Source organism: Pteropus vampyrus, unplaced genomic scaffold, assembly GCF_000151845.1.
Source record: "Pteropus vampyrus isolate Shadow unplaced genomic scaffold, Pvam_2.0 Scaffold60, whole genome shotgun sequence".
Lineage (NCBI taxonomy): Eukaryota > Metazoa > Chordata > Mammalia > Chiroptera > Pteropodidae > Pteropus > Pteropus vampyrus.
The window spans coordinates 721,173-737,836 of NW_011888841.1; the positions used below are offsets into that span (position 1 = coordinate 721,173).

At 47.1% G+C, this 16,664-nt stretch overlaps 1 protein-coding gene across 2 annotated transcripts in view; it reads left to right on the plus strand.

Annotated features, from left to right (window-relative positions):
* Nucleotides 1–9,101: 9,101 nt before the first annotated feature.
* ITPKB (inositol-trisphosphate 3-kinase B) overlaps nt 9,102–16,664 on the plus strand; it is a 98,113-nt gene continuing 90,550 nt past the window's right edge. The window contains exons 1-2 of one of the 2 annotated variants that reach the window (XM_011360833.2): nt 9,102–9,420; nt 10,743–12,885. In XM_011360833.2, the coding sequence (XP_011359135.1) occupies nt 10,951–12,885 (1,935 nt within the window). In that variant the 5' untranslated portion in view covers nt 9,102–9,420; nt 10,743–10,950. Of the gene's footprint in view, nt 9,421–9,853; nt 10,196–10,742; nt 12,886–16,664 lie in introns of those variants that run through there. The other variant, XM_023530999.1, reaches the window with a different exon arrangement.

Consider the following 16,664-nt stretch of genomic DNA (forward strand, 5'->3'; position numbering starts at 1 on the left):
AACAACGTGAGCTTGGAAGCCGATTCTTCCCCAGTTGAGCCTCAGATGAAACTTCAACCCTGACCAATGCCTTGACTGCGGTCTGAAGCAGAGGACCAGCTAAGCCACACTGCATCCTGTATAAACTCTGAGATAATAAAGATATGTTGTTTTAAGCCACTAAGATTCTGGTAATCTGTTATAGCTACAGAGAATTAATACACTCTCTTAGTTTCAAGCTCCTGAAAGGCAGGGATGGGCTTCCATTCATCTTTGAAGTCCTAGTGTCCCACACAGGGGCTCTAGGAATGTCTGTGGCCCCTCTGAGCTGGTCTCTCTACCCCTCCCCCGCCAACATATCCTCTACATTGCCTCAGAGAGATTGTTCTAAAATGCTAATTCGATTGTGTCACTCTACTTCAAACTCCTCGGTGACTCCTATTGTTTTTAATAAAAATCTAAACTATTTTGCATATCAGTCAAGGAGCTTCATTACATGTCCCCAAACTGCTACTCCAGGCTCTTCTACCCACTGCTGACCCCTTCCAACCCTGTGTTCCAGCCACACCAACTCACCACCCTTCCGTCTGCACCACCAGGGGTCAGAGCACTTGCCCATGCCATGCCCCCGCCTAGAAGATTCTTCCTTCTTTGCCCAGAGAGTTCCTACTTATCCTTTCTGGCCCAGCTCAACTATCACCCTCTCCTGAAGCCTGCTCGCCTCCTCTGCTAGGCCGAAGACAGCCTGGCCCTCACGGTGCCATTATATCATGGAGCACACTGAGCTATAACTAGTTTTCGCCTTGGCTCTCCTTCTAGCCTGTGAGTTCTCTGAAGAGTTTCATATCCTTCTTCATATTTCTCTTCATCTTCTCTCTCTTCCTGCCTGCAAAACCCGGGAATGGTTTAATGAGCAAATGAATGTCATTAATAACGATACCAAAGGCTGAAAGGAGGCACTCAGGGGTCAAACAAGAGAGAAATAGGCCGCGTTGGTGGGGACACAGGACAAGCTCCGTAGACACCTGAAGTGCTGCTGGCGGATAGTTTGCAAGCACCAGAGATAAAATCTCATGTTGCCACTACTATTCCTTCATTGCGAGGGACAGGAGAAATGGAGGCCTGAGAAACTCCCTCTTTCCGCTGGAGGTAGCTGTCTGTTTTGTGTTAGAACATTGCATGGTGACCTTCTCAGCAACTTTGTCCTTATAGATCCAGTATGTAAACCTCACACGTTCTTCCTGCTCCTAAAATATTAAACGATGGGACAGATTTGACTCAAAGGCCCTCTCTGACCCTCCTGGACTTGCCGATTGAGACCACTCCACCGCAAGGTCAACTACATCGAAACCTCAAAGAAAATGTCTTACAAAGTTCATGCGACTTATACGTCTTCGATGCTTTTTCTCACCACTTATTTTTGTTCTGGGGGATCGACAGATGTTACATCAATCCCGTCACCCGGGGAAAGGGAAATGAGAGGGGTGTAGATGCTGAGTCTGCTGCTCACCGCTTCACTTTTTAAGCTTTATCATAAAAAAAAAGCCTTTCGTCACAAACAGACCCAGCGAGTAGGAGGAAGATACCAGAGCAGGGATGTCTGTGGTGTGAAACCATACAGCCAGTACCTTCAAGTGACACAATTGAAACAAAGTCTTGACCCCACATCTCAACATGAGTGTTTAAACTGGCCACGTTCACATTTAGATATGAAAAGCAGGGTTGCACCTTTTCAATCTCTCTCTTATTAGTTCATGGTTGTTTCCAGACAATGAAAAATACAGTTTAGAAAAAAAAACACTGGTTCAGATCATGGCCGAGCCATGACTTTTGAGTCAGATTTACGACAGAAACAATCCAACTGTGCAGAAATTAGTTGTTTGAATGGTCGAAAAGTCCATTTGAAACTGGATCATTTTTTCAGCATCCACATGGAAGTGGAATCCTGTATAACTGTAAGTATCTTATGCTTTGCTGCAGGAATTTTTCCAATCACCTTGTTTTCCCTTTCCGGTACCTTCCAAAATACCCTCTGGATTTAGGAGAGGTAGAAAATCCTTCTGCTTGTTGTCCTTGTCTGAGTTGGAGACACTGATCATTCAGTAAAGCCAGTGGGAATGAGGCTTTATCATTCCCCACTTCAACGAGAAGACAAAAAATAGCAGATTACAACAGAGTATGTAGTGGAGAGGCGGGGGGTGGAGGGGGCAGAGGGGAGTATTGGTAAATGTTTGAGTGAATGAATAAATGGAGAATAAGTTATTATAATACAGAGAAGCCCACATGCTATGGGGTGTGCCTAGGAAGACATCGCACTGGGACTGTGGAGGTGGGGGTCAAAGTGAACTTTTTATTTTTCATATGAACCTAGAGTCATAACATTTGCTATTTGCATTTGCTCTTCCAGATTCGGTCACATATTAGTAGTGGCAGAGGACAGCAAAACTGTGTGTGAGTGTTTAAAATAAATAAGGCTATCTTTAAAAACAAAACAAAACAAAACAAAACAAAAAAACAGTATTTTTAAAGACTAAGAAATTAATCCTGAATAAATATTTATGTGTAAAGCAAGATATTATGTGGCTGGGGGAGGGCGGGGTTGTTCATAGAAATGCCATAACTCATCACATAATCTGAGGGCAGACGGAACCTGCTCGCCTTGCGGGAATGGGATGTGGGAGGCCACCAGCAAGCCAGGAAACTCCCTGCCTTTCTCTCTCCAGGCGCGGTGGCTTCTCTTGTCTGGACACGTCTGTTCCTCACCACGCCCTCTACTCACTCAGACATCCTTTGCTCATCCCTGTTTCTCTTTAATAACTCCCGCACACGCTTCACAAACTCCAGGTTTACCGCGTGGTCCTTCAGCTCAGTTCTTGGAATAAGCGTTTCCGAAGCCCCATGCGAGGACTCTAATTGACCGCCTCTTATTTTCATGCCAGGTCCTTAGCCAGCCTGCGGATCAGCTGTCTGTGGGACCCTCGTCCACCTCGCTTTAATTAGCTGTGGGCCTAGAGGTCCTTCTTTTCTCAGCATTTCTAATAGGAACCGGGGCAGGCGGATGCACTTGGAAGGGCGTGTGGGCTGTGAACAGGCAGCTATTGTGTAGCTTTACACCTGATTGTGGGCGTAGCCATCTAGATGTCATTAGATTTCAGAGTTTCCGAAGACAGAGCAAAGAGAAACTCTCAGCAGGACCCCAGTCCCCGGAGCCCTCCACCACTGCTGGAGCCCTCGCCATCACTGGATCAGGTCAACATAAAGAGAAGGGGCTCTGGGTGCTAAAGAGGCTCATTCTTGAAGCAACTATTGAGTGCTTGCTGTGTATAAGGCAGAGTCTTAGATCCACTAACCCTTGGATCTTTTTTAGTATGAGACACTAGGGGGCTGAGGGCCTATTTTTTAAGAAAGCATATTTTTGGAGTGCTTAAACTGTGTATTAGCTAACAGATTTTCATACGAGGTGGTATTGGAATGCTTGCCATTTTACAGAGCTCAACACTGAGGTGCAGAGAATTTCAGTTACTTGCCTAAGGACACATAGCTATGATAAATGGAGGTGCCTATAAGAACCTCAGATCTAACTAACCTGTGTGTCCCTCTCACCCTCCTCGGCAGCAATTGAAAAGAGGGCACAGCCTGTCTCGATACACTTGTGGGTCTCCTCCTAGATTAGGGGAAAGCGCTTGGCTTCACCATCCTGTCCCCGGTACCTACTGCAGGCAGGCCTGATGCGTAGATCACATTCAGTAGTCCAATTCATGAAGGGATAAATGAATAACCTACTGTATTACCCAAATGAAGGGGAAGGAGAGAGAGATAAGTGAAGAAGGAGCCAGTCGGATAAGGGCACAGGTGAAAGGCAGTGCAAAGCTGCTTCCTTGTTTGTGGCCTTCGTCTGAGCTAGACAGGAGAGGGTGTGGTAACCTCCCTTAGGGACACGTGTCTGCCTCAGCCACGCCTTGGGCTAATGGTGTTTTGGAAACTTTAGAACTAAGATTTCAGGCAAGGAGCATAGACTGAAGGAAGACCGATGGGCAATCTTTATTATCAGCCTCCAACACTGCCTGCTGGAGGCTGCCAAACTCGGCAGTGGGAAGTATTTTCCATAGTCTGGGAGATGGGAGGGGGCAGTTTTCTTGATGGTGCTGATTCCTTGGTCCCTTTGCATAGTGATTTAATTGATTGCTTGATTCTTCTGTCTACTTAATTGATTTCATAAACATGTATGGACCCATTCTGTATGGAACTACAACCTAAGGCTAGAAAGATAAATAAATTGGGGTTCTTCCCCTGAAGAACTCACTATCCAGTAGGGAACAAAGAAAGATAGGAAGGTTGGAGATGATTACACAGTGCAGTAGATAATTTAACAGAGTTATATATGATGGAGAAAGGGGGCATAGAGATATTTCATGGAGCTCATGAGTGAATCACTAAATGAATGATTTCATATTGTACCTAAAACGGATATTATACGTCAAGCACTGTGCTTGGCAATAGGGCAGAGCATCCTCATCAAAGCTTGCATCTGTCTATTGCTATTTTTTAAACAACATACTTATTAAATTATAAACGATATACAATAAAGTGCACATATTTAACATTTTACAATTTGATAAGTTTTCACCTGTGTATACACTCGTGAAATCACCTCCACAATCAAGGTAGCGAACATATCCATTGCCTCCAAAAGGTTCCTTGTGCTTCTTTGTCACCCCTATTTTTGCCCCTCCCCACAGCCCCCCATTTTTAGGCAACCACCAGTCTTCTTTCTGTTATTATAGATTAGTTTGCATTTTCTAGAATTTCCTAGAAATAGAATTATACAGTACTCTTTTTTTGTCTAGGTTCTTTCACTCATCATTATTATGTTGGGGTTCATCCATGTTGTGTTCATCCATGTTCAATAGTTCATTTCTTCTTGTTGATGAGCAATATTCCACTGTATAAATATACCACCATTTGTTTATCCATTCATGTGTTGATGGACATTTGGGTTGTTTCCTGTTTTGAGCTCATTCAAATAAAGCTGCAGTGAACATTTGTGTACAAATATTTGTATGGACTTTTTTTTTATTTCTTTAGAATAAATATTTAGGAGTGGAATGGTTGGATCATATGGTAGGTAGATGTTAAACTTTTTAAGAAACTGTCAAACTATTTACCAACGTGGCTATATCAGTATTTGAGAGCTCCACATCTTCACCAAGTGAGTTTAAAAAATGTTAACCATTCTAATAGGTGTATAATTGTGTTTAATTGTGGTTTAATTTGCATTTCCTTACTGACTAATGATGTTGAGCATCTTTTCATATTACCATATGAATCTTTTCATATCAATATATGAATCAAATATTCTGACCATTTTTAATTGGGTTGTTCTCTTATTACTGTTTTAAGATTTCTTTATAACCCTTAATCAAATATGTACCTTGCATATATTTTCTTTCGATCTGTGGCATGTCTTTTCATTTTTTTTAGAAGAGCAGAACTTTAAAATTTTAATGTAGTCCAATTTGTCAAAAATTTTCTTTTGCGGATCACGCTTTCAGTGCTATATCTATGAAATATTTGCTTGCCCAAAGATCCCAAAGATTTTCTCTTATGTTTTCGTATAAAAGTTTATGGTTTTAGGTTTTACTCTTAGATCTATGAGACATCTCGAGTTAATTTTTACATATAGTGCAAAATATAGATTGAAGTTCTTTTTTTATACATATAGATATCCAACTGTTACGATACTATTTGTCAAAAGATTCCTTTCTCCACTTTTCTGCACAGTTGTCAGAAATCAATTGTCCATATGTACTGGTCTATTTCTGGACTCTGTATTCTATCACATTGATCTATTAGTCTAACTTTACGCCAATACCACACTGTCTTGATTATTGTAGCTTTATTATACATTTTGAAATCAGATAATGTTAGTCCTTCCATTTTGTTCTTTTTTCAAAGCTGTTTTGGCTATTTTAGATCCTTTGTATTTCCCTATGAAGTTTAGAAACAGCTCATCGATTTCTACAAAAATAAAAATCTGTTGAGATAGTGATTGTGATTGTACTGACTCTATAGCTAGGTTTGGGGAGAATTAACAATATTGAGTCCTCCAATTCATGAACATGGTATGTCACTCCATTTATTAAATCTTCTTTAATTTTTCTCAGTAGTGTTTTGTAGTTTTTAACTCTATGATCTTAACTCATCTTTTGTCATTTTTATCTCTATGCGTTTAATATTTTTTTGATGCTGTCATAATATTATTTTTACATTTTTTAAATTTCTGAGTCTTCATTGATAGTATAGAAACACAATTGATTCTGGAATGTTGATCTTGTATCCTGCAACTTTGCTGTTATGGGCTGAACTGTGTACCCCCAAAGTGTAGGTGTTGAAGTCCCAATTCCCAGTACCTCAGAATGTGACTGTAATTAGAGATAGGGTCTTTAAAATGGTAATTTAGTTAAAATTAAGTAGGCCCTGATCAAATATGACGGATGTCCTTATAAGAGGAGGAGATTAGGACACAGACACAAATACAGAGAAGCTCATGTGAAGACAGGAGAAAATGGCCATCCACAAACCAAGGACAGAGGCCTGAGAAGAAACCAAACCTGTCAACACCTTGATCTCAGACTTCTTGCCTCCAGAACTGTGAGAAAATAAATTTCTCTTGTTTAAACCACTCAGTCGGTGGAATTTTGTTATAGTACTCCTAGCAAACTAATATGCTTAATAAACTCACTTGTTAGTTCTAGTAGCTTTTTTGTAGAGTCCATAGGATTTTCTACCATGACAATCACATCACCTATAAATACAGTTTTACTTCTTCTTTTCTAATCTGGATTCCTTTTTCTCATCTAATTGCTCTGATTAGAACTTCCCGTACAATACCGAATGGAAGTGGCAAGAGCAGATATCCTTACCTTGTTCCTGATCTTACTTAGATGGCCAGTGTTCAGTCTTACATCATTAAGTATGTTAGCTGAAGGTTTTTTCACAGGTGCCCTTTATCAAGTTGAGGAAGGTCCCTACTATTCTTAGTATTGTAACTATGATTTAAAAAATTCCATTTCAAAAGAGGGAAAATGAGAATCCTGAAAAGTTAGTTAAACTTTCTCTACAGTTATAGATAACTAGTAAAGAATAGGAAGAAATAGTGACGAGCACGGATTCTGGACCCAGACTTCACAGATTCAGATCCCAGCCTTGCCATTTACTGGCTGGAGCGAAATTACTCATGTTTCGTCTCTTAATTTCTCCATCTATAAAATGGGAATAATAATAGTATCCACCTCATAGGGTCATTATGAGGATTAAAATGTATAAACATTTATAATGTTCTTAGAACAGTGCCTGGCTAATAATACATGCTATGTAATTTTTTTATATGCATTTAAAATCATGGAAGGCAACTAGATTCTGCTCTATCTTTTCCTAACCCCTGCTGCTCTTGGTGGCATGGTTAGAATGTTAGGCTGGTAGAATTATCATCTAGCTCTACTTCCAATCCAATGCAGGAATCTCTTCTGCATGCCACACCCGGCTAGCTGCTGGCTGCCTTGTGAGCAAGGATTCTTCGGGTTAGCTGTACGTTCAGCAGCCCTGAAATTTTCACTTCTGGGAAAGGCTGATGACATGTGGCTGTGAAGTGACAGTGAGATTTCCCAGGCCTGAGAAGCTAAGTTTCTGTGCTCACTCTATGCGTTTCTAGGTCCTCCAGTTGCTTCCGCCATGACACCTGACATGGCTGGCGTTTGCATCTCCTAGAATAGTCAGAAATAAACTCCACGGAGTGGATTTCCTGGGGACTAGTAGCTCCTCTTTTTTGACACTAGGGGCAAAGATAGGACTGGCTTTTCTGTCTTAACTGCCGAGATCCTGAGTCAACACTTTTTATCAAGTCCCACTGAGGGTAGGAGAGGAATTAGGCTCCATCCTTTCATGACTTTTTTTTTAATTTTTATTTTTTATTTTTTTTTAGTTAGTTAGAAAGGACTCAAGAGTGTTTGATTCCCAGGAATTCTTAGCTAGAAGATCTCTCGATTTCAGATTATATATGAGTCTTTTCCTGGTGGAGCAGCAGGTTGCCTTACTCACTTAAACAGTATTGTTACATAAACAAACAAGAGATGAAGATTTTGCTACAAGTAAATAGAAATTTCCTTCTAAATTTTAGCTTATGGAAATATCAGGACTGATTCGAGCTTTAGATTTTTAAATCTTCTGTGCTTGGCAGCTACGTTTTCCCTCTTTTCACTAAATGCTGTAGTTTAAGATTTAGAGAATTATGAAAAACACTCTTGCAGCACCAGAGTTTGAAGGGGGTAAGATCCTCAGGACTGTAGTATTGGCGGATGCACCTTCCCCCATTGTTGCTGATGTTTGGAAGGGGGAAAAGCTCTTGAAAATGATCCAGCTGCAGGAGACTGAGCAAGGGGTTTTTGGCTTTTCTTCATTCTAGGACTATCTTTTTTCTTAAAAACACTTAAGAATTAAGTGCAAAAACATGCCAATGTCACATCTGTGTGCATTTAGTAAGAGATAAAGTGCAACGTAAAGGCGTGTTTACACGACTAGCAATTGCACTGCAAAACCATCAACAGCTCACAGCCCAGTCTTCCAAAATACTAGTGTGATGCATTTAAAGTCTGCAACTTTGCAAAGAGATGCCCACAAAAGCTCTTCTTTGAATTTGCATATTTGTGTACAAGAACACAAACCGTTTATACAGGATTTTTGCTCGTTTTAAATGCTAAAAAGGTCCTCGCGATTTGCTTTGCTTAAAATGCACACTCAAAACTTTATTAAAAACATTTTTCAAAAATAGTTTCATAAAGCTAGACATCAGCAAGGCTCGATGAAGGGGTGGAAAATGAATCGTATATCTTTAACCCGCAGAAGTTAAAAGGTTTTTTTTTTTTTTTTTGGTTAGCTAACAATGGAAACTTTTTTTTTAAGTGTTTCCCTCCCTCGGTCTTGCCAAGCAATAGAAAAAAAAAAAAAAGAAGAAAAGAAAAACTTGTTCCGCTGAGTTCAACCCCAGACAGGCTCACAACTTCCTTCCTGCTTTCCTCCCCCAAACCCCCGCCTTTCGCCCTCCTCCCTCCGCCCTCCTCCACCCCAACCCCCCCCCCTTTTTTTAATCGCACATTGAACAAACACAAGTAGCCGGGAGCACACACTGACAGGGGCAGTATCTCCACTACGAGAAGGGCGTGCAGGACCGGCCCCGCGTCGCCACGGCCACGATCGCCCGGCCCCAGCCCGGGGGCTTTACCCGCTTCTTTCACGCTCCTCTTTTTTTTTTTTTTCCTGTCTTCCATAGCTCGGGGAGGAAATAATTTCTGAGCTTTTTAACTTTTAAAGCCATTTTGTTCCTACGAGTTCTGCGTCCCTGGGCCATGTAGTCTGCACAGGACCTGGGAATCTGAGACATTTCAGGTAAGTTTGGCGGCTTTTTAATGGTTCTCGCCTCCAAAGCCTCTTTCCCTTCGCTCTGCTCTGGAGCGGATCTACGCGTTCCGGGTTCTGAAACAGCGCGGAGAGATGGGCTGGGGAGACCGGGAAGGGGGTTCGACTGGGGAGGGTGGCGCGGAGCAGGGGTGCGGGGCGAGCTGGGAAAGACGAGTTGGCGGCGCTTCTCTTGCTCGCCTTCCGGGCCCCGGGCCCGGGGCTCCGCGCCGCCTCCCCCGGCGCGCTGCAGGCGTCCGCGGGCTCCGGCGGCGGGGCGGCTCCGTGGGCGCCGGGCGAGGCGGCTCGGGATGCGGAGAAGCCCTTGCACTTGGCCGCGCGGCTCCGGGGTTTCGAGCGCCGGCTCGGGTGAGGTTTGCAGAGTCCCGGCTCCCCGCGGCTGCAGCCACGCACGCCCTGGAGTTCCTCTGAGTGGGCACAGGTCCCGGAGCCCCAGAGGGGCAGTGTCCTCGGGCACAGGGCGTGCGAAGGCTCACACACACACACACACACACACACACACACACACACTCACGCATGCCCCTCCGCGGGGGGCGACCGCAGGGGACAGCGACTATTGGTTCCGGTACAGGGGACGTGCAGCGCCTCGGCCCGGGGCGCGCGCAGGCGCGCCCACACTCACAAAACCCACTTGTTTGGGGACAGGCGACAAGGCCAGTGCTGGAAAATGCCTCGCCTGTGGCCCCGCTGTGCGCCCAGGCCTTCGTAGGCCGAGGGACAGAGTCCCAAGGCCAGGGTCAGGCAGGTAAAGGCAGGCGTGCAGGGTCCTCCCAGACCCGGGCGCAGGCAGCCGCGGGGGGAAGGCAGGTCCCGCTCAGGTTCGCTCTGAGTCGGTTCCCGAGGACCAGAGCGAGGGCGGCAGGGAGATCCCGAAGCCGAGGGGCGGGGGCGGCCAGCGTTCGCTCAGGCCGGAGACCCGGAGACGATGGGTGGGCTGTCCTCACCCTCGGAGGCGGTCGCGCCCCGCACACAGCACACTTAGGGACCAAGTAGTTGCACATCGTCCTCCTCTAAGAGACGGATCTTAGAATTTGGAATGAGAAGAGACCTCCGAGCGTATCACAACCTGGGGTGAGGGGTGGGAGCGCACCCGGGAAAGGCACACCCACCACCGCGCCGGCGACGGGGGCCCCCGGGGCTTGTGTCCTCGCGGAGCCGTGCAATCCCTGGAGTTGAGACATCCGCTAGCGCCCGAGCCCCGACAGATTGGGGTTCCGCGCGCCGGGGCGTCCCCTCCGCGTCCCCCACCCCCTCCCTCTGGGGTCCTGACTTTTCTCTTTGTGTCTCTACAGCGGCGCTGTTGTTTATGGAGCTTCGGGCCGGGGCTGAGCTCGCAGTCGTGACCCCCGCCCGCGGCCCAGGCCATGCCCCTCCATCTGCGCGCGGAGCCGCGGCCGCCGGGCCTCCGGGGCTGAGCCGGGAGCCACGGGAGGAGGAGGCGCGGGCGGCGGAGCCGGAGCGGGAGCCGCGGCGGCGGCGGGCAGCGCGGGACCCAGTACTATGGCTGTGTACTGCTATGCACTCAACAGCCTGGTGATCATGAATAGCGCCAACCAGGTGAGGAGCGGCGGCGGCCCCCGGCCCAGCAGCAGCGAGACGCCCCCGCCGCCGGGAAGCGCCGTGTTGAGCCCCGGCAGCGTTTTTAGCCCCGGGAAAGGCGCCTCTTTCCTCTTCCCTCCAACCGAGTCGTTGTCGCCAGAGGAGCCCGGGAGCCCCGGAGGCTGGCGCAGTGGCCGGCGCAGGCTGAATAGTAGCAGCGGCAGCGGCAGCGGCAGCGGCAGCGGCGGCAGCGTGGGCAGCCCGAGTTGGGCGGGGCGCCTGAGAGGGGACGGGCAGCAGATGGTGACCACCGGTACCCTCTCCCCTCCAGGGCCAGAGGAGGCCCAGAGGAAGCTGCGAATCCTGCAGCGCGAGTTGCAGAACGTACAGGTGAACCAGAAAGTGGGCATGTTCGAGGCGCACATCCAGGCGCAGAGCTCTGCCACTCAAGCGCCCCGCAGCCCGCGTCCCGGCAGGGCGCGTTCGCCCTCCCCGTGTCCCTTCCGCAGCAGCAGTCAGCCCCCAGGAAGGGTCCTGGCTCAGAGCGAGGAACGGAGGACCAAGTCCTGGGGAGAGCAATGCCCAGAGACTTCGGAGGCCGACTCCGGGAGGAGAGCGGAGGCACCCAGGCTATGCCTCTCCAAGGACAAAGAGGGAGTGGCACCTTTCCCTGGCCCGGCCGCTCCGTCGGGATCAGGAACTCAGGCGCCTGTCGCTTCGGGGAGAATGGAGAAGGGGATCTCTGCTAGATCTCACTGTGGCTCACCCGTAGCTATGGAAATTGACAAAAAGGTCTCTCCTCCTTTGGGAACTCGGAGCTGCCAAGCGCCCACGTTGGAGCTAGTCGGAGCGAACTCCGTGATGGTCACAGAAGTGGCAGCGAGAGCCACATCCACTGGGCCACACTATCCGCATGACCCTGCCCTCATCGAGCGGTCTGAGAGGGCCCGCGAACTTGGGGGTGTGCACTCCCCGGAGGCCCTGGAGGACAGTCAGGGACGGTCTCTGGGCCGTGAGACAAGCCCAGCCCTAGAGAGAGGCGGGCCCCACCGTGGAGAGCCCCCTGGGAAGGTGGGGAAAGGAAATCTGCCTTGTGGCATGCCAGGCTCTGGGTCGCCTGAAGTGGGCGAAAGGCCAGAGGAGAACACTGTGACAGAGCAAAACTCTGAGCTGGCAGAGTCCCCGAGCTGGTGCAGGCCGTTGGGGCACCTGGGCTCAGTAGGCCCAGAGGTGACCCACAGTGGAACCCTGGAGGTCAGGGGGCCTCCACAGCACTGGGACAGAGTGGATGAAGGGTCTCCAATGCTGGGCTTGCGTGGGGGCAGCCTCTCAGCACCGCGAGGGACCCGGGAGGTGGAGGTGGCCCGCTTTCCCTCTGGCGGAATGCTGGAGCCTTTGCCCTGCTGGGAAGCAACAAAAGATCCGAAGGAACCTCAGTGCCTTCCTGGGGACAGGGTGGGTATGCAGCCTGGGAGCTCCAGGGCGTGGCTGGACCCCATGGAGGACGTAGCTCAGGCCTGGACGTGTGTCAAAGGGGTACAATCCCAGGGGACTTGCGGAAGCCAGCCAGAGGACAGAGCCGCCCAGCCCAGCCCAGAGCTGCTGTCCCCAGGTCAGAAGGACAAGCCTTCTTTGAAAGAGGCCTGCAGCCCCAGCAATATACCTGCCGTCATTGTCACAGACATGGGCGCCCAGGAGGATGGCATCTTGGAGGAGGCACAAGGCAGCCCGCTGGGCAGCCTGCCCCTGAGGAAGCTGTCCTCGTCCTCTGCATCCTCCACTGGCTTCTCCTCCTCCTATGACGACTCGGAGGAGGACATCTCCAGTGACCCTGAGCGCTGCCTGGACCCCAACTCCGCCTTCCTGCATACCGTGGACCAGCAGAAGCCCAGAGTGGTAAGTCTTGCCCTGAGATTTTTCTAGAACTTGGGCTGCTTCCACGCCCCGTGTGTCCTCTATTTTTCTACCTTTCTGCTGAGTCGTGAAGACCGACAGGGCCCCTGGGGCAGTCACGACTTATCCTCTCCGGGTGTTAGGCGCTGACCGTGTACTTTGTAGCTTGGACAATGAACCTGAGTTTCTTCTATTGCTATTTCCATGTACATCTTTAAAAAAATAATTTTTTAAGGTACTTCTGGCAGGTCACCACTCACTTCTTAGGAAAATGAGTTACCAAAAACTTCCTGATTAATCCCCAAAGAACACAGAGGCTGAGTATAACTTTTGTCTGATCAGGTGAAACACTTAATTCTGTGATTCTTTTGGGCGGAAGAAAACTGACAAGGACCGTCATCGAATTAACTCGGCCTCTGCTAAGAGGCCAGGCAAATAAGTGACATGATTCTATGACGGGGCTCTGAAAGCTCTAGATGTGGTTGTGGCCGGTCTGTTGGGTGAAGAACCACTTAGCCTCAGTAAGTTAAGTCAGCACAGTGCAGTATTTATGGGACTAAGATGCCCTGTGATGCATGAATTAAACTGAAAACCATGCTTTGCATTTCTTTAATAATAGAATGTTACATTAGGTTGACTTGCCTGAGAAAGGCACCTGGATGATATCTCCAGGGTAGATACCACCTAATGGAGATGCTCATTGGCTGGTACAGGTACCTTTCAGGTACGTTTTCAAGTGCATCTGTTTTGATTCATCGTACTGACATCTTGCTTTGGCTATGGCCATAAACGGGAGTTTATTTCTGTTATGGTTAATCTCAGTCCTCAGCTGTTTTCACTCTTAGGAGGATCAGAGTGTCTTACGGAAGACGTTAAGAGTTGCAGCTAGTACTTCTGAAAAGGTCTGGACTTTCTCTCAGCTTTTCCAGAGTACGGGGAATTTCCTAGTTCAGCGTGCAAGGGGTTCTTGTGCTACCCTCGGGGAAAGTCTGCGTTTTATTGTAGTAGGGAGCCTTCCGATTTCACATTGAATATCAAATACCATTCTTTGTACCTCAGTGACTTAAACCACAGCGACTGAGAACTTTATATTTCTACTCTACATCCTTCTCTACGGTATTTTGGGCCACGAAGCATGTTTTTTCCTCACTCTCGCTTCAGAAATCACAGTCTGGATTTTTGAAGACTAGGCATTTCTTTTCACGAAACTCCACTTTCTGCTGACGATCGGGAGGCATATATGTATGCCAAGTCTGGCCATAGTCAGCCTGGCATTTTGTGGCCAGAACAGAGCCTCAGGCACAGGCACACCACCTTGGGAGGAGGGACAGTTTCCCGGGAGGGGGACGGTGGTAAAGAGCAGTTGGAAAACTGAGGCCCGGCTTGCTCTGCCTTCTTGCCTACAAGCAAAGGCCTAGTGAATGAGATGGTCCTCTGTTCACTCCTCCCACGTGCTTTTTAAACCCCGAAGCATCGCTGGCACAGCCAAGGTGCTTTAACTTGTTCTCCAACTTTCCATTCGCCCTTTCTAGTGATGGATTAGCAGCTCCTATTGGCTGGTTCTCAAAACAGTTTGTGTGTCCTGCTGTTTGAAAAGGGCTCTTGTCTGGAAGTGAGTTAAACAGGAGATAAATAATGACAGGCGATTTTTTTTTTTTTTTTTTTTTTTTTGCCAGCGGGATGCTGACTGAGAAACCAGAGGTTTGAATGGTGTTTTCAAGTTGGCTAACAGGTCCATAGGTAGCAATGAGACTTGCCTGTTGTCCAGCCTCCCTCCCACCTTTAAACAGGTTTCCAGACACCCACAGAGTAGGACCAGGGAGGAATCCCCTGCCAGCTTTGCTCTCCGAATCATGCGAGGCCGATGGCCAGTGTGTGCGTGGGGAGAAGGGTGAGTAACTAGCTGGAGGTTATGGGATCCTAGGGATGTTTGAGGTTTTGGTTGAGTGCTTGCATGATAAGCTAAGTTTTCTTTTTCTTACAGATTGTTATCGTGAAGTCTTATCTGTGACACTAACATCTGCTCATTGGGTCAAAATCTCTTGATGACCTAATATTGATAATTTGTTTGCAGAAGGCCAGCCATCTCGATTGGCTGGGTCTTTTGGCCGGTCTTTTCAGTGTTTTACAGATAAAACCTGATCAGCTCTGTCTGAGGTGCTGCAATATCATCACGCTGTTCTCTTCCGTGCCGTTTGCTGCTGCTTTTTATACTGCCGTACTGCCCTCCCAGAGCACACACCCTCACACACGCTCACATTCGCTCACACGCGCACACACATACTCAAACTCACACATGCTCATACACCCCTACCTATGCTCACATTCATTCACACACACACACGCCCTCACACTCGCCTTCACCCTCACACATACTCACATCCACTCATACACACAGACTCGAAACTGCATATTCAGCCTTGGAGTCACACAACCAAACCCTGGCCCTCAGGATTTGTTTCTGTTTGTTTTGTTTGTTTGTTTGTTCGATGCTGCTTCGTCTTTCCACAGAGTTAAAACTTTTATGCCTTGTGCGGCACATTCTTTTCTCTTGCGGGGGAATGGCTGTGTGCAGGCAGAGGTGACAGCCCAGAGAATCTCGAAGCCTGGCCGCTTTGTTCACTCTCCCGTTGTCTGGTCTCACTGTCGAAGTCCCTGAGCCAGTATTTCGAATTCAGAGGACCTCCCTATAGTTAAAAACACAGTAAGAAGCATGTTGTTTGGAAATGTACTCTGAAAATTACTTCGCCATTTACATTATGCAAATTAGCAAAGGCCTTTTTACTGGGCGGTAATGCCATGAGAAGGCCAGCTCTCCTCATTTGCTTCCATGGGAAGGAGCTCTAAAGACATCCTCGGAAACATGCAAAGGGCTTCAGGCCTTTACTCTGTCTTCTCATGAGCCTGACAGATAGATATGCCTGTCCCCGAAATATAATGTCCCACGTTTTTGCACCTGCACCTCTTTTCATGAAGAATTGGACACTTGAAATTTGCTCAGAAGTCATTGCATTACATGCCTTGTGTTCGATGGCTTTAACTCAGGCACACTTACTCTTCACTGAGACCTGAACGGAAGCAAATTGCACTGAACAAGGATGGAATTCTCTCTTTTGTTCTTTAAAATAGCTCAAAATTAATCAGCAGCTCTTAACTTTCCCATGTTATTCCTTTTAAGAGTACCTGGGCCATCGAAACACTAGGTTTAAAGTAATATATTAAAATATGTATGCATATTACTTTAAAAAGCAGATTTTAAAAGTTTATTCTAAAATTGTCCTATCAATTATGTGTTCAAAAACCAAAATGTTGGCTTAGTTCCCTGTGGAGGATATATAAAGAAGTGTAATATAAAATCTTTGGCTTCTTGGTGCTTACTAATTTTTAAAGGCCATTGGAATTTTGTTTCCTTTGACCTTTATTTATTTTTTGTTTTTTTGGTATTTGACTCGTTTTGATATCTTTTTTTAGTGAAACACTGACTCTTACATGAACTAAAAAATTCATCCAGTTTAAAATGGTCTTATGTGGTTTTCAAAAGTTCAAAATTTTCACTTGGGGGTAAACCAAATTAAAATTTGAAAGTCTTAGAGGGATACTTAAAAAAAGTGAATGTGGTGGTGAGTACTTATAAATAGAACATTTTTTTCTGGATAAGAATACTGAAGGCCCAGATTTGGAGGAGGGACCTGAGTTCAGCTGGCATGTGCAGCTTTCTTGGGGGCCCCCTTCTCTGTCAGGTGTGTGGAGAAGGCCTTTCTGTCAAGACCTCAGCACCTTTC